The sequence below is a fragment of the Myotis lucifugus genome, unplaced genomic scaffold (genome assembly GCF_000147115.1).
Source record: "Myotis lucifugus unplaced genomic scaffold, Myoluc2.0 scaffold_0, whole genome shotgun sequence".
Taxonomy (NCBI): domain Eukaryota; kingdom Metazoa; phylum Chordata; class Mammalia; order Chiroptera; family Vespertilionidae; genus Myotis; species Myotis lucifugus.
The window spans coordinates 12,341,582-12,368,384 of NW_005871048.1; the positions used below are offsets into that span (position 1 = coordinate 12,341,582).

Sequence of the window (26,803 nt, forward strand, 5' to 3'; positions counted from 1 at the left end):
GTGACAGTGAGATGGGCAGAAGTTCCTCAGGTCATGGCCCTTATTCCAGGGGACTCCAAGCCCAACAACATTTACTAGGATTCTATTAATCAAACAACCAGTTTGGTACTTTTTTCTTAGTGATTAACTTGACAGTTCATTTAAAACACACAAACTGGATCAGGGTGTTACTCAGGCTGGGAGAAGTACATGGAGGCTCATGAACTTTAAGGATGGATATGAAAAAGGAGTTGAGCCCTTTGGTCCACTTCTTGGGTGACTGTACCAGCACATCCCCAAGTGAGTACCCCAAGTCCTGGGCACAGAGGACAAGAACCCTCTACATTCCCGGATCATATTCATGAACAGATCTTGTGAGAAGCCAAGAAGAAAAAAGTATGTCAGAATCACAAAGACAACACATATATACCTATTGGTATTTTAGATCAGATTAAACAAGTATCAGTGATAGGACCAGGAACTGAACAACAAATCCAGAATCCAGTCACTTGATTTAAGAATTAGATAGGTAAGAGAGAGATTTTATAAACTATACTGCCAGCTGTTAAAAGTTATAATAAAATAGGCATGTAATGGGGTATTTAATGTTTGTTGCCTTATACTGGAAATAGTAACAAAAAGTATCTACCATGATTTGGTAAAACATTAGGTTTTGCAAGAGTCTCACTCATATCTATATTTGAATACTCATTTTGTAGATGAGATAAAGGGGCAGAAGGATTAAGGCTGTTCAAATACATAGAGCTATCAAGAGGCAGAACTAATTTCCAAACCCAGACCTGACTTTTAACCTCATATTTTTTTACTGTCATCATTCTATTTCTCAAGACTGGGCAAAGTGGCAAAATAGGAAGGCTGTAGTATTTTAATTCATCTTTGAAGATTCATATTAACTCTAATTGGTTTTTCTCCAAATTTCATATTCTGTTTGGAATAAAATTGATTATTCCAGATGCTTTGATGGAGAATCTCTGTAAAACAATCACCAAGGGAGGAAAAATTAGGGAGAAAGCATGTGAAATTTAGTAGATCTACTACCTGTTATGTATTTGGTTCATCTTTATTGGAATCTTCTGTCAACTGTGTATAAAATTAAGAAAATTATTGAGGAAGGTGGTGTCATTGTAATTCAAAGTGATTTGTTCTAGCCTTATGCTCTTGTACTGGCTGTGGAGAAATAGTGAGGCCAGGGTGTGGTAGGCTGAGGTGTAACAAGACTTAGTTATTATTAGAAACTGAAAAACAAAGTGCAAATTATAGCAAGGTATATGTCACCAGAAAAGAGCAGTCATTTTAGGAGATTCAGAGGATTTTGCATAATGTTCATGGAAGAGTCTTGGTAATGTAGGGTTCATTCAGCATATTGCCAACCATGTCTATGCAACAGATGGTCCTCTCTTCCTCTTTTAAATTGTGACTTTCTTGGTACTTAGAAAAAAAATAGACAAAAGATCCTACACTTTTTTTGCATCTCTACTAGTCTTCATGTACTTTGCATAGAGGAACAAGAAAAGTAAGATCAATTTAGAAGACAAAAGAATGACATCTTACAAGAATTGCTGCTAATTTGGAAGAAGAAAATAAACACAAGATAATGACATGGAAATTAAAACTCTCTTTTCTTCAACAGAAGAAAATACTATTTTCTCCTTAGTCTTCTAGTATTTTGGGATGGTGGTGCTAATTCATCAGTAAAATGATAATTAGACTTAATTACCTGCTACTTTGCCTTTTAGTCACAATAGAGGTAGAATATACACAAGAATTAACTGCATCAGTTGCAAGAACAAATTATCTTTCAAAATTTTTCTTTCTTATATCCAATGTTTACACCAAATACTTGATATATTTTTGTATGCAACCCAGAATACATAAAGGAAACTTTAGTTTCACTCATGAAGTAGAAATCCTGATAATGCAGGATTTTGAAATTCATTTAACTCAGCAGTATACTGCTATAAGCGTGCTCTGGTTTTCTTTCACTTATTTTTTTTTAAATAGATTTTTTATTGATTTTTTACAGAGAGGAAGGGAGAGGGGTAGAGAGTCAGAAACATCGATGAGAGAGAAACATCGATCAGCTGCCTCCTGCACACCTCCTCCTGGGGGCCTCCGACTGGAATCGAACCTGGGACCTTTCAGTCCGCAGGCTGATGCTCCATCCACTGAGCCAAACCGGTTAGGGCTTCTTTCACTTATTAAAGGACATTCCAAACTTTGTCCTCATCCTACATAGACATATAGAAGATGTGTAAATGAGCTTTATTTTCAGCCACTTTGGATGGGTAATAATGGTAAGTTATTCTCAGGCAATCGAAAGGAATCATCGTTTTATATCCTTGATCTTGAATGGAAATGTTAGATTTTGCATTGATTATGGAGACTAGCTATGAAAGTGACTTTATTCATTGAACTATGGAAGATGATGAAATTTATCATTGTAGTTTTGTGTTACAGAAGAAAAGTACTTGGTATCCTAAGCAACTTGCAATGTTGTAAGGTAGACCCCAAAGATATGTTGTAAAATAAAGGGAAGGATGGCAAAGCAGAATTCTCTGAAAATAAAGGGTCATTTTTAGTTTTAGGGCAACCCAGCAGCTGGGTAAGTGAAACCTTATTTTTATGATGTGTTATCCCTACCACCTCAGGTTGGTTCTTTCTGCAGACTCTGCAAGTACCACCATGTGAGGGAATCCCACATTGCTATCATTTCAAGGATGGTTGTTCTAAAACCAATGGAAAAGAGATGTGTTCGCAGCAGTAACTACCCAGTTATCTTTTACAGAAACCAACCTTAACTACTCATGAAACAAGTGTAATGAAGCTCCTTAAATTTACCAGATGCCATTTACTTCCTTGTACCAAGTAAGGAAATACAGATCAAATGGGGACCATTTGTTAGGTGATATGTAGCATGTTAAAAATTATGTTCATTAGGTTGTTAGGAAGTATGCAAATGCATGTGTATAATCCCAACACTTAGTGTTATCATGGGCCCAAATAATAAATGAATATATGGAAAGAGATGACAACTAATTTAGACCTAAATTCTGCAATATCAGTTCACAGAGAAGGGTGTACCTGATAATTTATTCGAGTTAATTTTTTTAAAGCTTGGAATGTAATAATTATTTAAAACATCTGTACGTCTTATTTTTACATTTTGATGGAACCACCTCATTTTCCACATAATTTGGAAACCAAATTAGAAATGAGGCTATAAACTCAAATAGTAAACTGGGCTGGGTCAAATGATGTGACTATAATATTTCATAATGATGGAACATCCTAGTAAATATAATAATTGAAAGTTTTTTTCCAACCTGCCAAACTTCTGGAAATCAAAATTATCAACATGTATCAGGTGATAATCAGTCATTTTACCTGAAAATAAGGAGAGACGTGAATCTTCAGAAATGTCAATTGACCAAACCAGTATGTGCAGAAATTAACTTTTTTTTATTATATATCATATAATGTAGTAGTAAAGTTTGTTTGAAGTGCATGAATAAAAAGTTAGTGAAATTACAGGAGGAACAATCTATATAGCAATAATAGGTGCATTCCCTGTGCATCTGAAAGAAAGGAAAAAAAAAGAGTTTTCACTCATTTTGGCCTAAAACTTAGTGTTCAGGTTCCCAGGATTCTGACATCAGAACCCGGATAACACTGATTAGAACCATAGGGGCTTTACAATAAAAGCTAAAATATTGACCATATGATGGCAAAAAGTCTTAGTTTGTGGTTAACTGATTCTCTTCTAGCTACTCTCTGATGAAGTTGGTGGCGCTGTGGAGGAGGACCGCCGCCTCCTGGACGAGGACCGGGACCGCTCGGCATTGTAGGCGACATGCTTGTCGTAGTTCTCCATCTGAGCCTCAATGAAATCTCTCTGCTGCTGTCTGATGGTCTGGCTGATGAGCCCAGGGAGGGCGTGGATGCTACCAATCAAAGTCTCTAATTTCGTTTCCAGGGTAACAATCCTCTTCTCGAAGTCTTCACTCCTTTCGTTTAAGTCGGAAATCATGTCATACATGATATTCTGGGTCTGGAAAACAGGATTGAGAGGAATAGAAAAACAAAGAACTAAGTCTTAATTACACGGATCCTGGAAGAAACGGTCAATTCTCAGAGCTTGAGGGCTGGTCTCCTTTTGGGGACAATCAGTGCAACAGGGGTGGGGCGTCAGCTAACTGGACACTTTACTAGTATCTTGCAAAGAAAATTTCAGGGTATGAGTATGTTCGATGCAAGGACTTAGAATTGTAATATCTTAGGCATTAATTAGATCCAGCCCCTGAAAATATTGTGCAGGTACTGTAGGTGGTATGTCCAATGATTTCTGGTGTACACACAGACAAACATGTTTTGATTTTATATATATATATTTAATGATTATACAAATGTTAGTGCACCGCACTCATTTTGTAATGTGTAATTAGGGCAATGCTAATTTTTTAAAACAGGAGATTTTAGAAAAACAAATAATAGTATGGATAGTATTAGGATGTAGCACAAATTCTAAGGGTGGAAAACAAAGTTTAGGACAAACTGACTTGATTGTGTAATTTAGGAACTTAAAGCTGTAAAAAACTTCTTAATATCTTTTGCTGTCCCATATTTCAAATTAGGGCTCTCTGTGGGTTAAAAAGCATTTTTACAGATAATCAATGAGAGAATAAAAAGTTGGTGATAGTGAAGTTACCAGGCTACCTTGTTGGCTATGGTTTAATCAGATGCTAAATGGTTTGAAATGGAAGCTGTTTTTGGTATCCTAGTGAATTTTCCAATTGATTGTCTTGATCAGAGGCTGTTCATGACTCTGACTCCCAGTTATATTTCCAGAAGTATCCCAGAGGCTCTCAGGGATGATTGACATAGAGGTAGAGAGGGGAGAGGGTGGCCAGGAAGGGAAGACTGGAGATGTAAGCCTTAGGTCCATGAAGTTTTCCCCAAGTCGCAGTCCCCTTTCTCTGAGCCTTCCTTCTTTTACCTCATTTCCCTTTGCAACGTGTGCTCTTTTCCTGCTGAACCAGCCTGTGGAACATTCTCCTAATGATGATAAATGGACAGACTATATAAGGAAGTTACTATTCAGAACACAGACAGCTAGTTTGAGTTGGGCCATGGAGACAAAACGCATTAACTTTTTTTTTTTTACTATGTAGTATTGAGACTATGTGAACAATATCCATTCATTCAGAAAATATTGAACCCTTGTGGCATAGACAGTGCTGCAGTCATAATAATAAGCATGGCACCAAAGAATTAATTAAGCAGTATTCTTTATATATCTTAAAGAATATAAAGTAAAATCATATAGCTACTATATATAACAAATATTATATTGTAAGTAAAATGATATATATATATCATGATATAACATATATATTATTTCCAAGTGGTCTTTTTTTCATAAAAATTCCTAATTCCTAATTTCTTTTATTATTTGACATAGGAGCAATGAAAGAGCTTGCCTCATCTTTGTTCATGAAGTATCCAAGCAAATGTCATGTGTAAATACTAATCAAGGATGTTTCTGAGCCTCATATGTGTGCTTCCCAGCTTAAATGCGTGATATATACTCTCCCAGAGGTAAGTCTTTAAATACTTCACTTATATTCTATTTCTGAGATATCAAATATTCATCTTCAATATTTATATCTTATGTGTTACTGATATACATGAAAGTGAATAGATGTATTATTTCATGATACCAGAAATAGTATGTGTGGATTTTATAGATTATACTTGAGGCTTTACAAATGACACAGCTGATTTATCAAACAACTGAACGTACAGGTCATATTGAGAGTTGCCTCTTTCAAAGCATTTGTATTAAAAGGCTGAACACACATAAATGCTATCCTAATCCCATCTTTAGAATTCGTCCAAGAAAATGCAATGTTGTGATTGTTGACAAGTATTCATATTTTAAAAGTGGAGTTTACTTGGAAGAACAAGCAAAAATCAACCAGATACAGCTTATAAATGTGTCAGAAGAATTTGGGAACTATTAATTTTTAAATTATGAAATGGAGAAAGAACCATAAGTTATACAAAAGTGATACCTTTTTTTTGAAAGACAACTTTCATGCTAAGATGTAATTTCTGGTATTTTAATTTAAATGTACATTCTTCTGATTTTGCTTAAACTACATTAAAAAATGTTTATTGTTGAGTCCTACTAAGCCTCATAGTTAAAACCAAGATGTGATTTTGTTCTCATAGGGATGAGACTGAACTGCAAATAAGAATCCCCAAGGTATTGTCTCCTATTCCGCTTATGTTTCTTAATGTTGGTCCAAATCACTGCAAGTAGAAAAGCTTTTAGAATGCAGTTGAATAATGTATACAGGCAGGAAAAGATCATATTAAGTAAGAGTTAAAAAAAATTCTTCTAAGTTGGACCATCATTTTTGGGCAGTTGGTTGGCTGACTTGTTAAATAAATTTAGGGTGGCCCCCTGTGTCAGCATTATTAATTACTGTGCCATGGTTAATTCCAACAGATGCAATCATGAGGGCTGAGACCCCAGCTTACCTTTGCCAGGTCCACCAAGGTATTTGCTTGGTCATTCAGTTTCCTCTGCTCCATTTTTACACTTCTTAATCTAAAAGACAGAATCTGAAGTCAGAAATGTTTCTTTCTCTCTATGGCTATCATATACCTTCCAAAGAGCATGCACAAAATTGACAAGGGCAATAACTGCATGGATAATGCCTTAAATATTTGGGGTAAAGTCCAAACTGGTTATGTATCTGCTACAATGAGAAGCATGCTTCCCCAACACCGCAAAAAGGAAAGGAGAGAGAGTAAGGGATGAGGTGTCCATAGGACAACTGTTCACCAGGTAGTTAACATTGAATTAAGAAAGGCTCATAAGGAATTAACCATATGAGAAAAGCCAAAACATTCATTAAAGCCCCAGTATCGTGACAAATAGACATAGGAAGAAATATGCAAAGCAACTGGAATTGCATCACTGTTAGAGCAGTGAGCACCTTCCTATGCCTATGTGACTAGATACAGGTGTTAGCCCTGTTTAGTCTGAAATGGATTGGGTTAGGTATTTGAACCTGATGAGACACAGTGATAAGTGAGATTCTTATTAGCAAAAAATACAACTTTTATTCAACCAGCAGCAAGACAACTCAAAACACGTAATTCTCTTATTCTTCACCTGACTTTTATCTTAAACTGCCATTGAACTTGAAGAGAAGCCAGACCATTTCCTTGGGAGAATGTCCCTTTTTATTGTACATAAAAGTCAGAGGACAATTAAAGTATCTGACAGATGGGATCGTTACTTATAAAGTTACTTTTAGATACTTTTAAATACCATTGCATATATCTGATAGTTAAAAAGCCACTGTTATAAAAAATCTTTCTGAATGAGAACTATTCCTTAATTCATTTATTGTAATATTTTAACAAATACTTAATTCAGTCTTTAATATGGTACCAAGAAATTAAGATTTTCCAACAAAAAAGTGCCATTTTGTTCTTTAAGCCAACAATTCAAAGCCTTGCTCCAAAAGAGAAGCAGGTCTCTCTGAACTACCTAATAAAAAATATATATATATCTATGCTAACCTTTTTACTTTGCTGATGAATAATTTTACAAAGTGTAGTGGTAATACTGGAGAGAATACTTTTTATTATTTCCCAAATTAAATTAAAGGTAATTACAAAGAAGAAAAAATTATTCACAGGGCAAGATTTTACTGCCAGGGAGATTTTTGTAACAAATGTTCCCGATGCTCAGTGATTTTGTTCTGAAACTAGGATATCCAATATGTCACCAAATCTGCTCTACAGTGAAGATATAGTTCCTTCTGCCAGGAAGAATTTAACTGACACCTGCCTACATCATGCTCTTTAGCAATCTAAAACAGTTTAAGGTTATAACTTGTCATTGCGACTGTGTTTATAAGAACGGCTCCTTTTCATGCTATTATAGAGATGGAATATGTCCTAGTCTAAAAGAGTTTTACAAACATAGATTTAAATTTAATATATTGTTGAGAAATGTTTCCTTAAGTATTTACAAGGGTTTCAAGTCTTGATGTCTGCCTCTTAAAAAACAAGTCAAAAACAAAAACAATCCCCCCTTTAAAAAAAAAACAAAAAACACAAACTTTAAATATGTGGACTTACTATAGAGAAATGTAGCAGAGAGAACCACAATGTCAGACATGGATTCCACCCTTTCCCTGGCCCTAAAGTGACCATTAATTTCTTTATGCATGAAATAAAGTGGGCTAGGTTATTATAATGTTTCCAAGGTGCTGGATTTATACCAAGAGGTACTCTAGATGACTAAGACATTAGACAATACTAAAAGAGATGGAGAAAGTAATTTCCTTTAATTCTCTTCTAATTCCTGATTATTATAAGAAAAAGGTCTTAGGCCAGCCCTATACTGTTTTTATCTTCTAGCACATGCTATCTCTTTTTTTAAAAAGAAAACAGTGAGCAGGCTCTCAGCTCAGAGAGTTTTTACAGATAACAGCCTGTGGGTAGAATTCAGTACCAGTGTTTCAATTGTCAATGGATATTGCTTTTACCTCTCTTTGCTGAGAAGGATATATTTCTTACCCATTTATGACAGGGATTTATATCAAGCTTTCTTTTCAAATTTAAGTAATAGTATAGTTGGTACATGAATGCCTGAAGTTTGGGGTCACCAGACCAGAAACCTCCAGCAACTTATAAATGCAGAGAAAGTCCTGGACTCGGCAAGTCTGGAGGAGGGTCCAGAGCTGGTCCCTTGGCTGAGGTGAGTACATCATGTTCCAATCAATGTAGCCTAATTTTCTTCTCCTGGATTCCTAGATTATGTTTCTGACAGTAGAATTTTGCCCATTTTATTTTCCACTAATCTGGAAAGCTGACCTAGAGTAGCCCTATTTGATTGGAATCCCTTTCGCTGCTCCCTGAACTTAAAGCACCTCGCTTTGTTGCTGCTTAGACTGCCTGTGATGTAGAACTGGTAGAAAAAGCCTACTGAAGCTGCAGCTGCCAGAATAAAAGGTAACACGCAGATGTGTATTTTACATTTTTCTCCCCCCCAAAGAATAAGAAACATATGTTGATTTCTTCCTTGTGAACTTCACTTATCACAGGAAAATATCATGATTTTGGATCACATTTCCATAGCAGCAATCAGACTACTAAAATTCACAAATAAAGGATCCGCTTGGGTGCATGCAGCCGGTAGAGAATTCTGCAAATGTTGACGGAGCGGCTCACACAACTTACTTCCGAGCTCTATTTTCATTTTGTTGAAATAAAAAGACAAAACAAAAGAAAAGAAACTGTGAAATACTCTGGAACAAAATAACACAGTGTGGTGTTCAGTGGTGCACAAGGGGCTCGATTCATTGGCTGGAAGATCCTGTTAAGATTCTGTAGGATTTTGGCATATTGATCAAAGAGAAACACTATTCAATATATTATCATCCTTCTTCATTGCTGCTATTCATCCCCCACCCGAAAGCCCATAGTTTCCTCCAGAACTAGAGTTCAGAAGGAAGAACTTGTATCATGACATCTTGGCCTCTTTGAGATAGAATGTTTAAGGAAACATTTTTGCCTAATATGAATGCAAAAATGTTTAAGGGTTAAAAGGATAATATTCTAAACAATAGGATTATAATGATGTGGTGTGTGTGTTTTTTTTGAAGGGTATATCTTTTCTGAGTTGGGGCTGTTTAGAAGCCTGGCTTTCTGAAAGGTAGGTAATGCAACACTCGATATGTTATAAAAATTGTTTGTTGAATTTCTTGGCTCTGAGACAAGTTATACTGATTGATGGGCCGATAGAGGTGAGATAGAAGAATGATACACTTTAAAGTTAAAGCTGCTACCAGAAAAAGGGTGAAATGTTATAGAAACATTGCTTCGTGGCACTGAGTGACCATCCACAAAGACAGATATGTTACTGAGAAGAGGACACAGCCTACAGAGTTCGGCTTCCATCCGAGACTAGAGAGGGCACGTGTCGGGGAGAAAGGCTATGAAGCTTGGAAAAGAGAAAGATTTGAAATAGAGGGGGGCTGGCAGAAGGGGAGAGAGAGAGCTATTGACAAAGCTCTCAGGACAAATCAGAGAATAGGAGAGGCCAGGAGAGCTCTACCAAATGAGTTTGTCAATTTTTCCTCAACTAGCGAAGTCTGACTTCACCCAGTGCTGACACACAAGGCTGACAGTCTCACTGGGTGTGAACAGTGGGCAGTAAAGGCCTTGCCCTTAGGAATCGAGCCCTGTGTGCTTTCCTTTGTGAGTTCACTAACTTAAAAGGAAAGATAGTTAATGCACGATTAGAATCAACTAGCCAAACCCAGCCCACATAAATTCTCAGGTGTACTTTTTCACAAAGTACAAGGTCCCTCCCACCTCAAAGGAAACCCAGTCACCCAAAGACTAATTTATAAAACAATTCAGAACATTTCTGAGTTGCTTGAAACTCATCTGCTTTAGGAGTATACACTGCTACAGAAGAAACAGAATAAGAAATGTCTGCAAGAAGCAGAGGAATAACACATGTTTTTCTCCTCTATTAGTCTATCCAAAAGAAGCATGCTGAAGGAGCCATGAAACCCTTATGATCAGGTCAATGCACCAACAGCTCAGGGACAGTTTTTCAACTTGGTTTTGATTATGAAAAATTTCAAACCTACATGAAAAATTTCAAACCTATGGCAAAGTTGAAAAGATTGTATAGTGAACACCCTTAAATTGTCCCCCAAATTTTTGAGTGTGAATATATTTAGGCTTAAGAGCTCTGTGACAACATAAATACCCACCATTTACTCATGGCTACAGAATTATGTTACAAAAAAACTGTCAAAGCATTTACAAAAGAATATGAAAATTTATCCAAGGCGTCAAAGGCAAATCACATTTAATTATACATTTAGTAGGTCACAATGACAGAAAGGGACACAAATACAATCCTGGAGGAAAGGGGATGTGTGGCTGCTGGACACGTACAGTGACTGAACTCGCTCACTTCCACGTCATCTCACTCCCACACAGGTGAGTTTTCTTTTTAATATATTTAATATATTTTAGTATGTGTTAGTCTTGGAAAATTAAAAGTGCAGAGAATGATTTCTCCACAGCATAGCATGAGTGCCCCTTGTGTGAATGTTGGGGTTACTGTGTTACATGGTTGGGGTGTGGAAGAGTTGTGTCAGGTGACCCTTGGGGAAGAAGCTTGTCCTCAGAAAGGATGAAAGGCCTGATGAGAGCAGAGGTGACGGCTCAACATCTGTCAAGGGACTCACTCTCGTAGCTCCAAGCTTCAGGGAATGGAGATGTCTAGGCAAGTGCTCCTAGGTGGTGGGACCCAGTCACAGACAGCTGTGAACTCCAGGGAGCAACTCTCTCTCTTGGGAGACACATCAAATACAGTGTTCCTCTCTTGCTCTTCCCTTTACTCTTTCCCAGATGTTAGAGGAGTATTATCTTAAAATCCTAGCTTTCCTGGATAAATAGCATAGTCTGTATCTAGACGAGTCACAGAGCTTAAAGGAGGAATGATGTCCCTTTGGTGTTGGTGGCAGCAAGGAAAAGAGTGTGAGAGACTAGCACCGAGGGCCAGCTACTCCACTGCGTGTGCAGGCTCCCTCTAATTTAGGTCTCTGAGTACGTGAATTCTCTTTTCATTAAGGAAGCTGCAATTTCTCTATAGTCCATATATGACCATAATTATAGACATATTCCACATTTTCAGTGATACTTAGTTAAAAGGGGAAGTTGGTTGGACAGGTCATATGAATGCTTAGTGATTTCTCACAGAATGTTAGTGAAATATAAGACATACAAATTATCTAAATATAGAAAATGAAAACTCCAGCCTCCGAGTTTTCTCCTCTGCTGTGCTAGTTAGCTCTCGAAGACATTTCACTGACTAGTCAAGAGACCTAGTACTTCCCCACCTTTCTATGCTTACCCCGGGAGGTTGCATGAGGACAGCCACTTTGCTGACCCACAAATGTGACCATGTCTGCTCTTCCCCATTTGGAAATGGCATTAAGAGCAAGTCTGTAGAGCATCATAATGGACACCCACGTGAATGTACTTACGGTAAGGATGCCGCCAGCCTGGGGGAGAAAGACCTGGTGCTTTCAGATTATCACTGAAGCTCACTAGATATAAACCTGTACTTTAACGTCTGTGATAGTGATATAATGTATCAATGAAATGGCATGAAAGACTTGAACTCTGGTGGCCTGAATAAAGTCAGGACAATGATAAAAGAGCACAGGGTCCATAGGAACTATAAAATCTACAATGAACACGTAGCACAGAGAAAAACCCCAAGTCCTGATTAAAAACTCATTTAAAAATTCAAGTAGTGAATCAACTATAGTACTACCTTCATATAAAGATGCTTGGCAGAGTATTAAAAAAATCCAGACAATTTTATGTTAACTTTTTGCAAGATTTTGCAGTAGATACAAACTAAACATGTTAGAGCAAACTATAGAGCAAACTATATGAATATTAAATTAAGAAACACACTTTTAACTGAAATTATTGCTTCTAAAGAAACTGAGAAGACATTCAATTACTATATATATTAAATGACTATTCTCCCAATAATAAATGATTCCTAATCATACAAGAACCGACAACTTTGCTCAGGATTTCATTTATGAAATTATTAAATTGCCAAATACCGTCTTCTGGGAACAAGCCTGACGACGTTTTCTTTTTTTCCTCCCTCATGAGAGAAGAATAACCAAGTGCTAGAATTAAAACCTAGAGATACAAAAGCAGGAGGAAAATGAAGAATGGTACTTACTGATGAATAGCTTGCAAGAATTTTCGTTGATGTTTTCTTACTTTTGCATGATCTATCTTTTTTACTAGCTTTGTATTTTTGTAAATTAGCCATGTTTCCCTGAGTACATTGGCAGCTGCGTTTTTCACCTGTTAGGAAAATAAACAAAAAAAGCAGTGGATAAATTCCAAAGCGGAATCCTTTGCAACTTGGCGGGGGGTCATATTCTTCACCCCAATGATCATGATAAGCTCTAGCTCTGTTTAGTAACTATGTCTCAAAAATTCTTTTTTACATAAATCTAAAAGTTTAAAAAACAGAATATGCATGGATCTAAAAAGTACCAGTATCTGTGTGGGAACAATATTTAAACTGAAATATTAGGGAGCTACTGATCTCTTCCTGGGCCAAACTCTACCCTATCAGGGACTTTCTTTTCATTCAACCACTTAAAAAAAAATCAAGAGGTGTTTATTTCTCCACCCTGTATTGCAACTGTTCTCTTGGTGTTCTTCATTTCCCTGGCCAAAGGCAACATGCCAGAAGGCCAAGGTTAATCTTGCCTTTGCGAGCCTGCTCGGCATGTCTGGCTGCACACGATAGGAAGGAGGGCACATTTCCACTGCGGATTGAACAGGGGACCCAGTCTCCTAGCTCCCAGAGTGTCTTAGCAAACTGAGTTTGTAAGCCCACTTAATTGACAGACGTCTATGTTGTCATGATTTTGTTTGTAATTGAAATATATACTTCATTTCAAATGAATGGGGCAAACCTAAGGATGAAAGCATTACAGTAACACTGCCAAGACCTGATGGAAGGTGTGAATACTTCCTAGAGATGTTCAACCCGAAGACCCAGAGTTTTTGTGTGGGCTTCTTGCTGTTGATCACCTACTCTCAGAACCACCATTTGAGAGAGGCATAAAGATGTTCACATGGAGAGCTGCCAGCTAGTGGGGGACTGGGTGGAGCCAGACAACGCTTTAAGGACGGCTTGTGGTGGGGAAGACAGAACAGTGAGCTGGGCTGGAGTACATGCTGGTCTTTCTACTAACCAAGTCCAGTCAAGGGGGCTAGCTAACCTTGTATGACTTTTGTTTCCTCATCGTTATGTGAGGTTCAAGAGAAATATTAGTAAAGTCCTTTTAGTCCTTAAATTTACAATAAGAAAGAACCTTAGCATTACACTAAGATTATGGGCCCATGTCCGTATGTATATTTTTTCATGTTAGCCTTTTTCATGGTGCTGAAAAGTTTTATTTTTGAGTGAAACTGTATCCCTAGAACCTATTATAAGAAAATGACTGGTTTCCTAAAATTGCTTTTAGGAGTGGCTTTTGGTCACATCCTCTGGACATTCATCAGCCCCTGCATGGACAGCATTCTGAAACCAACAGGACAGCGACTGACACGTTAGGGACTGAGCGCCAGCCGTGCGGATGAGGAAAGTCGCCACCGTCCACAGGGACGTTCAAAGGTGTTCCAGGTAATTCTTGGCTCTTCATTCTTATGGAAACACATTTCTCTTCCTCACAGAGGTAGGAGTCACCTTTCAGAAGGCTCTTCCATCTGACCCTTGTACGACCTTTTCAGAGGTAAGGAGCTGGATGCAGTATACGTTGTTGACTTCAATTTCAGAATTCAATGGGGTGAGTGATGCCTGAGGCCTTATGTTGCAGTATTTGTATTCACTCATCTTAGCTGACAGGCTGAGACCGAAAATGACTTCTCATTTGAAAGTAAAATCCCTACAGTTGCTTTTAAAAACCTGTTAAATATACATATGTATGCATTCATGTTGAAACATCCCCTTTTATAATTCTTTAATAGGTTTTCAAACATAGGAATTAACCTCTCAAAGCATCAAATTTAACTGATAGTTTTCAAAAATAGCAGCCACAAAACAGTATGTCCACAAATAGAAAAAGGTATCCTTTGCCTAATGGTCAGGTGTGTTTCTAGTAGGTTTTTCCAGTCTCTCATAGGGTTGAAAGGGAACAGCAGACAGGGAGACGACAGGGTGGAAAGCACTTCAGTGTTTTACAGGTTTGAACTGTAGGGGATTGTTACATGAAAGTGATCCGCAAACTTGCAGAAGCAGGCTCTATGCATTTCTGATCATTAGCATGAAAGAGAAGTGCATCTGGGGGGCGGGGGGGGGGAGTGTCCCTGTTTGCACAGTTAAGAGCCCTAAGGTCAGTCATCTAATAATGTAACCCTGGAGCTCCTACTCCAGTGGTTCCCAACATGGGGCACATGCCCCACGGGTGGGGGGGGGAAGCAATTCGAGAATGAGTTAACAGTGAACTTTTTGCATTTCTTATGGTTCTAGGGGCCTCATATACAGTATATAAATATATATTGTAACATATTTGTGCACTTCAGTTCTCTAGTACATGTTTTGAAACTTTATTTGCTATTTTTTCATATCACTTCATATTATTAAACAATTTCTTAGTGATTTCTTCCTCAGTACTTCAACTGTCCTTTTGTTCTTTTATTTTTCTATGTCATCGATGCCATATTCTTTGGAAGCTTGTTTAGACCAAGTTAATGGCCTTTTAGGCTTCTTCCATGTGAATAGGAGTTCACTTTTTGAATAAGAATTATATGTCAGGGGGGGGGGGGCAATCAGGATTTTAGAGATGCTTAGGTGGGGCATGGCCAAAAAAAGGTTGGGAACCACTGCCTTACTCCTTTTCCCAGGATGTTCACAAATGCTTGGAGGGCAGGGGCTGTGTCATAAATCTTTGTGTCTCCCTAGCTCAGTGCCTTGGCCCTAGAGATGGTATGAAATAAATGTCTCCAGGGTTAAATTTGGCACCAGAGTGTGTATAATTTGCATCATAAACACTTCTGATCAGGAAGCAAATGAATATTTATCAGCCAAAGGATCCTCTTGGAAAGAAGGCTGTACAGGTTAGAGAAGAGATCTAAAATCTAAATGGGTCAGTGCATTTCCATGTTTATTGAGTCTCCACCACATGCTAGATACCATGATAGTTTGTATGAGGAATTCACAAATATACTCAGAAATTTAGTGCCAGTTAATGGGCCAACAGCACTATGAAATCTAACTTATTTCCTATATTTCAAAAAATAAGGAGAGTGAGAGGAGGATTCTTTTTTAACAGGAAAGGACTCTGCCTCCTCTCTCATCCCCCCTCCACACACACAGGGGAAAAGGAAAATAACATTTGTTCTGCCTCACTAATGCTCAACTCCAATTCAAATCTTTTATCAGAAATACTTGAGAGGCCGATTAATAATCAGATAGCTTAATAATTTGAGAAAAGAAAGGCCCTAAAATAATTTATACTACTAAAAGTAATACCACTTACCCAGATGCCTTAAACCCACTTTCATGGGTATAAAGGATATGAACTGTTATACTGCTGACTCATAGGTAATTATAAGATATTAAAGCCATAAAGTGTAACAATACTTTATCAACCACAAAAGCACTTAATGCTGATACTTTTAACTGACACTTTGCTTTGTTCAACCGTAAATGACACATGTAATTAGAGCACTGTTTAAAAGAGTACTTTGTTTATAGTTTTCCTTTCCTTTATATTACTGTGACTTTTTTTCAACATATATTGCTTTGTTTTTCTTCCTCTTGCCTCTCCCTTCAGAGGCTTAAGTGCAGTATTTCCACTCCTCCCGAATGTCAGGGAAAGGCACATAATCTCTGATAAGGAGGAGGACAGTTTTGTTTTTTAAAGAGAACCATTTTTTTTAAACTTAGTTTCCAATTACAGCTGACATATAACACAATCGTTTCAGGTGTATAACATAGTGATTAGACATTTCTATACTTTACGAAGTGATCACTCCTATCAGTCTAGTACCTACCTGGCACCAAATGTAGTTATTACAATATTACTGGCTATATTTCCTATGCTGTACGTCCCCATGACTATTTTTATAACTGGAAATCTGTACCTCTTGATCTCTTTCATCCTTTCCTACCCCAACCAAGCAGGGGAGTTTCTTGCTTCTCAATCTGGAAACTACAGTAAGATCCTGCCACATATGCTGAGGGTGATGCCCAGGACAAATGCAGACAATGCTACTGAGCCTGTGCACTGGGATGTCACGTGCTCTCAGGGCTCTCACGTGCCCACCGAGTTCTCCTATAGACCAGGTACGGGGTGGGTGAATGCTATGACTGTGGAACAGGGCAAGGTCAAGGGATCCATTCCTTTAGTGTTTCAAACCACTGGGCTATGTGGCTAAGGACAATGTAAGCGCTACATAGAGTAAATCCTCTAGAATTTCTGTTCCCATGTTAAGAGACACACAAGCAACAAAATTACATAACCACATAATAGTGTTCTTATTATGGATCTTATTGGGAATTCTTAATAGGATTGGAAACACCCACAGTGGACATTAATATGTATAATTACCCTTCGTGGTACATCCAGCTATTTTAAAAATTTGTTCTTTTCAAAATGAAAGGATTCAGAGAGCTGAACTCCAAGATTTCCTCTTGGTTCAGACCTAAATGAATAGTAATAATATATTGCCAAAAAATACAGCATGATAAATACTACTTCTGTGAGGTGATAAAGTTCAAGTCTGTTAGATAGCTGGTCCTCTCATACTAAGCCCAGTGACATGTTATGGCTATGATGCTTTCCTTTTGAAGTCATCAGATTATCCTGTGTACATGTACCTATAGGCCACTTCTAAATTGCAGAGTGTCATGTAAACTTTTGGAATTATATAAAACTCCTTCATGCTGCTGCCCAATGAGTAGTGTGTCCTACTTTCAAATACAGTATTTTATATGGTTGAGGTAGTCAAACAGAGAAACAAAGTAGTGTTTTCAGGGGATAGTTGAATTTTATATTTTTAATCTTTCATCTTAGCAACTATGTACATTTTCTAGGTCCTCATCTACTCTTGGTTATCCCCCAGGAGTCATTCATTAATGATCATTAAATATTTTAGACTTTTTATTTAAAAAGTTAAAAATTCTAAATGGGCCCATTTAGACATTCCACAAATAAATGAATGGAATCAAGTTTCAAGTAAATAACACTCATTAAATCGATGACTTTGTATAAAATAACTATTATTTTCGAATATTGTATTGACTATAATATCAATATTACAGTATTCTAAGCTAGAAATTTACCTTTGGTTCTAAGGCCAGTTAAACATCTGTACCTGTACTTAGCGACATGTTGCCTATAAAAGCCAATCTGTCAGCAAGCCTGCTGGATGGAAAGTCTTCTCAAACCTATAAGAGACTGGTCCAAAGAAATAGGCAGAGTAGCTACCCTTTTCAGTAGGAATGAGATAAACAGAATTAATGAAGCACCGTGGAGAATTTGAAACTAGAACAGCATTTCTTACAATCTGACTCATAACAGAAAATTACCAATGGGGAGTTTATCTAAAGTAACTAAGAACTTAACTGGACTTTAGGGGACTCATGAGAAAGAACACAAGTGCATTTTGGCCGAGCAGAGAAAAAAACAGAGCCTTCATCCAATTTGCTTAAAAGAACAGCATAACAGTCTCTGTCTCCTAGAATATGATATTTCAGCTGTCTATGATTAGCAGTTAACACAGAACCCCAACTATGGTAAGTATATAGTATATTTTTGTTAAATGAATATCTATTAGTCCCAGGAAGGAGATTACAACAAATTCAGTACACTTAAAGATTATCTGTTAAAAGGAATTATCTCAGTCTCTGAATCCTTGGGCAATAACAAGCTAAAGCAGTGGTTCTCACTGTTGCAATTTTGTACCGTTAGGGGACATTTGGCAATGTCTAGAGGCAGTTTGGATTGTCACAAGTGTGTGTGCGGGATATTTCTGCTGGCATCTAGTGTGCAGAGGACAAAATGCTGATAAACATCCAACAATACACAAAGTCCTGCAAGGCAATGTATTATTCGGTCCTAAAGGACAGCAGTGCTGAAATAACTAAATTAAAAAACCAACCTGGAATGGGAAGGACTCTGAACTTCACAAAATTCTTTAATCAAAGGCAGTATATAATAATGTTACGCTGTAGGTTTTAAAAATCAAAGCCTTCGTCTTTTCTAAAATGCTTTAATAATATGGATATGGAGTATCAATATCCCAAAGTAAATTTAAAGGAGTTACTTCTTTTCTTTAAGATAAAAAACTAAATGCCTGCTTGTGAACCTGGGGGAAATCTGCCTAAGCGTGACAGTTGGTTTTCTTATTTGTGATTCTGTCGCATTTTTTTCTTCACTGTTGAAAATACTTATATACGGTGTTTTAAGGTATTTTTCTGCCTAGTATCTTAAGTGTGGCATTAACTTAATTCCTGTGAAAGAATGTAATATCTTCATGGTAAAATTACTTGGATTATGCTCGCACTTTAAGGATTCTTTTGATATTGTACAACTTCTGTCTCTTAAACATAAACTGCACAGTACAGAACTCATCCAAGCAAGTACATGATGAGATAGATAAAACATCTGCTACAATTTTGGATTAGATGTGGACACACAATAATCTAATGCGTGTGTGTTTTCATTTCCCAGTACGGTATATCTTTGAAAATGACAAGAACCTAACTCTCCATTCAGCTCATTTACCTCTCCGTCTACTCTCCATGTGCTTTTCTGTAACATTTAGAAATTAGTTTGGAGAATGAATTCAGGAGTTGAGCGAATATTATGTAGAGTAGATGTTCCAAGGTGGTAAATCCAGTATGAAAGCATGACATCTAGATGATCATGGCTTTGATCATCCAGAATGTATGTGGACTTGCTAACTGCAATGAAGTCTCACAATAGTGTCTGACAGGTGAGACATAACTTATCAGGGCAATTGGAATTCATCTTTCCATTTCATAAATATTATCCAAACAAAATATGCACTAAAGTGACTGATTTATTAGGAATTGTTTTACCAAATTAAACATGATTACTTTTATACACAGAACCAAAGTCAAAAGTGAGCAAAAACTCTGAAAATGGAACTCTGCTTGAAATCTCTATTGGTTCTTTTATGAATGAAGTTAACAAATGACCGTGAATTTTGTTATTTTAATGACAGCCTAATTGACTTCTACTTTGGGAAGTGGTTATGTAGCAAGATGACACTGCTATAAAGTAAGTTTTAGTTATTTTTTACCTTGATATTTCAAGTGACAGCGGTTCTCAACCTGTGGGTCGAGAACAATGAAAATACATCCTGCATATCAGATATTTACATTACTATTCATAACAGTAGCAAAATTACAGTTATGAAGTAGCAATGAAAATAATTTTATGGTTGGGGGTCACCACAACATGAAGAACTGTATTAGAGGGTCGCGGCATTAGGAAGGTTGAGAACCAATGCAAGGGAGGCTAAAAATTTAGTGTGGTAAAAATCATTTTCCTTTTTATATGATTTTCCTCCTTGATGTAAGTTACTAAACTTCTCTGCATCTTGGCTTGCATAATACCAGCATTTTCCTCATCAGGTTGTTGTGAAGATGAAACAAGTTTTTATACATGACACAGAGCAGTGGCTGGCAAAGGGTGAGTACTCTGTACACATGTGATTACTATTTTCCTTGAGTCTTTATAATTGGACATTGATTTCCCCTCCAGATGCTATTTTCAACATCTCTCTGATATCCTTTAAGTCAGGGGTCCTCAAACTTTTTAAACAGGGGGCCAGTTCACTGTCCCTCAGACCGTTGGAGGGCCAGACTATAGTTTAAAAAAAAAACTATGAACAAATTCCTATGCACACTGCACATATCTTATTTTGAAGTAAAAAACAAAACAAAACGGGAACAAGTACAATATTTGTATTTGCATGTGGCCCGCGGGCAGTAGTTTGAGGACCCCTGCTTTAAGTCATGGAAAGAGTCTGTATCTGCCCTAACACCTTGGAGTCCTAAACATTAAGGGTTGTTGAACAGTGATTGGCTTATAGGAGGTCAGTAAAATATTTATTGAATCACCTTCCCATAAAATTTCTGTACACTGACACTGTATTCCTTCCTGTGAAATCTGATATTGGTCTCTTTTTCTATATTGTCAACTTAAATGTTAAGAATGACTATTTTTAAAGATTTATGTGGTCTATTTTTATCCTTGAGTAAATACCAAGATTGTCCAATTATTTCCTATTTGACCTAAAGTTAGGAAGAGTCTACTCTCAGAACCAATTCCATATTTTCACATTTTAAGACTAAGCTGTGTCATTTTGGCTTTGGAGGTCAAGATAAAAAGCATGTTATCCAACATTGAAAACACCTAAATAATATTCCCTTTGCAGATAGTGGGTGGTGACTTACTCTTTTTGTCAGCTGAGTATCCATCATGAAGTTGTGCACGTGCTTTTCTGCTTTGGTAAGTTCTAGCTTCCTTGCCACTACAGCTACCACCAGGGCTGTGCAACCAGCACCCTAAAAACCAGAGAAAAGAGAAACCCAAAGAGTTATTACTTTTACTTTTCATCTTAGCCACAGTAGAACATGTTTAGCACCAAGTACATAAGGGTCTGGAAGTAAAAACACACCCCACTATAATATTCAGTATCTTTAATAAATACTATAAAAATGCATGGTCAACAAGCAATGTGTCTTTATATTGGGATTAAAAAAACTTAGTTCATAGATGCTAAGAACTAAAGCATGGTGTGTGAATCAGATACATCTTAATTATAAAATATAGATGGTAAAAAAGCAACTTGCTGAATGTTCAGAGTCTTTTTAAAAACAGAATAAATGTTATGCACCTATACATATAACAGGGATGGATAAATTAGATGAATGCACAGAGTAGAAATAAGAATTGTCTAAAAATAATATTTCATAATCTTCTCTCAGCAGGTCTTCAGGCCATTCAACTGTGATATACTGGGGATGAAGAGTGATGCATTGTACAACTTCCAACTGTTCTACGTATATAACAGAAAGGTCACACTGATACATTAAGTGCTGAAGGTAAGAGAACCTTTCTACTACTAGAGGGGTTTACCAGCACTAAGAAAGGTATGGACTACCTTTTTTCATTTTTAATTATGGTCATGGTGTTTTCTGTGGTACCCCTGCTCCATGATCAAGGTACACATTCCAAGTCATGAGATGTGGGGTCATCTTGGCTGACTACATACAGGGTCATGAGGCAAGGCTAGGGCACCTATGGGAGAGCTAGGTGAGGTCATGCTGCAGCCACTTTACTGGACATGCACACAGCCAGCCCATTGGTAGGTAGGGATGGGGCCGACTGAGGAGCTACCTGGGTGCTATGAAGGGAAGTCCAGAGCGCCACACAGAATCTCATCCCTGAAAGGACCACAGAGCAGTAGAGATTATCAAGCCATCTTAGTGGACAGAGGATGAACAGGAAGGTTAAGGCAAGAGCCCACTGAAGAGGGGCACAAACAATGAGATGTTGGCAATACTTCTGGGTCTTTCAACAGACTTGAACCTTTTTAAACCAGGTTTTAGTAGCATTCCCTTTATGTGAGTCAAAATGATCGCAGCTCTAAAAATCACTAGTTATAATAGCAACTCTGTACCTTAAAAATGTGGTGGTCTACATCTTAAACATCTAATATTGAGGAATGGTTATTACTTACAGCATATCCATAATATATTACTGTATTACAATTTTATTTCTAGAATATTTAAAGATAATATAATGTTTAAATAAGCAAGTTAGAAAACTGTATATATAATTTGCTCCTAATTTTTAAAAAATGATCCATATTTGGAAAACTGAAAAGAAGTAGTTAGCCCAACTGTGAAAAGTTATATTTCAGTGGTTGAAATATCAATGACTTATTTTGTTCTTTGTGATTTTCTGTATAGTCTGCATTTTCTATAATAAATACATATTACTCATGCAAAAAATAATTATACATTTAAAAAGTGACAATTTGTGGTTTTAGAAAACATATAACCTAACCATTACATATTAATCTTCAAAAAATTCAACCTAGTAAAATGATACTTTTGAATCACTTATGTTTTATTATATAATTAATAATAGACTCATTTTAATTAATAAATGTAATTTAGCCATTCAGTTACAGACCAAGAAGGCATTTTTAGGCTCACTGGGATGAGTTATTACAACAAATCTGGCAGGAGAGACAAGTTGAGAATGAAAGAAAATAAATACACTTTCCCTGTCTTCTACAACCTGATAACTATGACCAAGACATGGCCTTTTTAATGAGCCAATATTGTTTAAATACAATATTTCCAGAGTGTCTGAATTTATATGTCCTTCCATATAGCTCTATGAAGAAATCAGTATCCTCAGAAACGAAGTGATATTGTTCATATGATCAGAGAAAGAGACTAGAAAGTATTTAGACATTATGTGGTTTAACCTCAGATTCAGAAATGAGACAACAAAAATGAGTGAGATTATTCAGTTATGAACTGTAATTATCACTGATATATTCCATCCTTTATCTCATCTGATAATACCTTTTACCTATATTTTTATTTGTGGTCATTTCCATATCTATGAAGCATTGTACTTCAAAGCAAAACAAGAGTATCAAATTCACCTTATTTTATGATAAACTCATAGTATGAATGTTCAAAAAATTGACCAATATGGTTAATGACCAAAATAAATCAATATTGTTCCTATTTAAAACTGATACAACTTTAAATAAGTAGTTCTTAACCTTGACTAGAATCACTTGAAGAGTTTGTAAAAATTCCAATGCTGAGAGTCTGTGCCCCCAACCAATTAAATTATAATCTCCAGGGATAAAACTCAAGCATCAGAATGTTTTAAAGCTTGCTAGGTGATTCCAACAGAGTCATTGCTTTAGATGAGAAAGGATATTAAGGGAATATGGTGACCTACCGCTTTCTATTTTGAACAAACAAGCTAAAGGTTTGTATCAGAGCCATTTCATCATAAAGACATTTAGGAAATGATAAACAAGGAAAGTACAGGCAGAGGACAGAGAGGTCATAAATGCCTGGGCTGCTGCGATGGTTTTCCTGATATTTTGTGTGGTATGTAGACGATGGAAGCAAGGTGACTTCAGAGCTGGGTACCAGTGAAGGAAAAGAATGGCCTTTGGAAGCAGCTATACCTATTTTGTTGACTTTAAAACATCTGCCACAGAATCTAAATAGTTCTGTTATACTATGAGGGGTTACTCACTCGATAAGTCATATTGTGGTTGGTACAAATGGCTATCAGTTGCTTGACAAGTACAGCAGGTCCTTGAATAACGTCAATTTGTTCAAAGTCATTTCCTTATCATGTTGATGGGATGCCTGAGGAACTTAACTCTTGTTTATATCAATTAGCCTATGGTTATACGTTGTTTCACTTATAGCTGACGTTAAGTGAGGACATACTGTACAGGATCACCTGCTACATGTATGCGCTCAGGTACTCCTCAATCGGTGAGTCATGGGAAATTCAAGGGTGGGGATTATTACTGAATAAGCAGAGAATGTAAAAATCTGAGGGACTTCTAATCGCTATAAAGATAGCTGTGAACGGCAGCTGGCACTCTAACTTGAATATTGTTCTCCCCTGGCAGGTGGCCACTGCTGAGATCCTCTGGAAGGAAATCAAAATCCTAACAGGAGTGGAAAATCACTGGTATCAAGAGCCTTTGGAAACCTTCAATTTGTGTATATTTCTGGGCTCTATTTTTCCTGCTGCCAGCCCATTTCTTGCTGCGTGTTCTCTAGCTCACCCAAATCTTGTGCAATAAAATGAGTACCTTCATTGCAAACTGGAGAAACAAGTGAATCTGACAATTTATTACATTTATCCCTCATTCCATGATCCTAGATGTATCCTTTAAATTGTACCTCAAGAGCCTCTGTAGTAATTTAACCTTATGATTGTTCAAATGCAACGTCCTTTATTCCTTATCTGCCTTATTTTAATTAGGGAAACCATAAACTCCCTAGGTTCTTAATAAATCATAAGACGATTTGGTATAGGTAGGATTGGGTTTCAAAATAACTTACTCTTTTTGTTATGCAAAACTGGCTCACCTCCAAAAGCTTTCTAGGTTCAAGGTAAATTCCTGCCAATACATTAATTATTATAGTAATTTAAGTAATGATATAATGTTAATGTCCACTCAGTGTTTATTTCCATGACCATTCTGTTTCATAAAGTGAATAAGAATGCAAGTAAATACGCTTTCACAACATTTTTTTGTACCCATCACAATGGGTACAGAAACAGTTGGGACTAACATATGTTACTCTCTGAAATGAAGATCCCTGTATGCCTTAACAAGATGAGTCATATTCCTTTCAGCAAAGTCAGAAAATGTATCCTGATTACTGTTCTCCCATTTCACTTATGTTCTCAGGAAAACCTAAGCAAATTACGAACAGGCCACTTCAAGATGCTCAGGCCACCAAAAACTAAATGAAGACAATATATTAAACTAGTCAAGGAAAACCTGTATATTTTTTTAAAAAAATCATCTTTCTAACAAATTAGATATTGCTAAAGGGAGAAGAAGGGTAGGGAAGAGGCTTCGTCCTTAGAAAAGATAATTATTAATGCTCATTACCTTATGCCAGACCAAAGTGAACTGAAAATCAGACAGCATAAGCTATATTTGACCCCAACACCTAGAGAGTCTTATGTAGGGTGTCTCCCAAAAATGTATACATATACTTTGAATAATTATGAAGGCAGTGTTTATTAAAATACATTTCATTTTCAAAATTGAGCTATCAACTGTTAAAGTATATATACATTTTTTGGACACCCTTTAGACTGCCAAATTAAAATGTAGTACTCTTCTCCAACATAGCACTGAAACTGTAAGTCATGTTGGTCCCTCGTTTCTCCAAGATCATTTACCACATAATATTTCAAAAATTCAAAGAAGTGATATTTTTACTTTAGATAACTTGGTTATGCAGATCCTACAAATACTTCCAGGGACCATAACTTAAGATTACAAGCCTATAGAAAAGGGAAATTTAATAGCATACTGATATCAAATTATAGTACAAGGCTATAGTAATCAAAATAGTATGGCACTATCATAAAAACAGACACATAGATCAATGGAACAGAAGAGAGCCCAGAAATAAACCCAAACCCATTTGGTCACTTCATCTATGACAAAGGAGGTAAGAACATGCAATAGGGTAAAGACAGTCTCTTCAATGGATGCTCTTAGGAAAACTGGATCACTTTCTTACATCATATACAAGAATAAACTTAGAATGGATTAAAGGCTCACGTAAGACCCAAACCATAGGCACTAAACTTTTTAACACTGCTCTTAATAATTTTTTTTTGGATATGTCTCCGCAGGCAAGGGAAACAAAACAAACAAATGGGTCTAAAAAGTTTTGCACAGGGAAGGAAACCATCAACAAAATGAAAAGACAGACAATGAAATGGGTGAAGATGTGTATCAGTGATACATATGATAAGGGGTTAATTTCAAAAATATAAATAAGGAACTCATACAACTTAGCACCAGAAAAAACACCCCAAAATATCCTATTAAAAATGGTCAGAGGACCTGAAGAGACATTTCTCCAAAGAAGAGAGAAGGTCATACAGAAGGTCAATAGACATAGGAAAACATGCTCAACATCACTAATCATTAGGGAAATGCAAATTAAAACCACAAGGAGATGTTGATTTTAGCCATTCTGACAGGTATAAAGCAATAAGTGTTGGCAAGGATATGGAGAAAATGGAACCCTGTTGCACTGTTGGAGAGGTTGCAAATTAGTACAGACACCATGGAGAACAGTGTGGAGGTTCCTCAAAAAGAAAAAAATGGAACTACCATATGATCCAACAATACCATGGCTGAGTATTTATCTGAAGAAATTCAAAACACTTATTTGAAAAGATAGCACCCCTATGTTCACTGCAGCATTATTTATAATAGCCAAGATACAGAAACAACTCGTGTCCATCAGTAGACAAATGGATAAAGGAGTGGTACATTTATACAATAGAAAGAGAATGAAATCTTACCATTTGCGATTGCATGGATGGACCTAGAAGGTATTATACTAAGT

General features: G+C 36.8%; 1 protein-coding gene across 1 annotated transcript in view; it reads right to left on the bottom strand.

Annotated features, from left to right (window-relative positions):
* Positions 1–3,436: 3,436 nt before the first annotated feature.
* Positions 3,437–26,803, bottom strand: part of KCNN2 (potassium calcium-activated channel subfamily N member 2) — a 143,504-nt gene continuing 120,137 nt past the window's right edge. Inside the window, exons 5-8 of the mRNA XM_014462066.2 lie at positions 21,089–21,199; positions 12,818–12,945; positions 6,544–6,613; positions 3,437–4,048 (exon numbers count right to left, since the gene is read on the bottom strand). Of these exons, the coding sequence (XP_014317552.1) occupies positions 3,761–4,048; positions 6,544–6,613; positions 12,818–12,945; positions 21,089–21,199 (597 nt within the window). The 3' untranslated portion in view covers positions 3,437–3,760. The remainder of the gene's footprint in view (positions 4,049–6,543; positions 6,614–12,817; positions 12,946–21,088; positions 21,200–26,803) is intronic.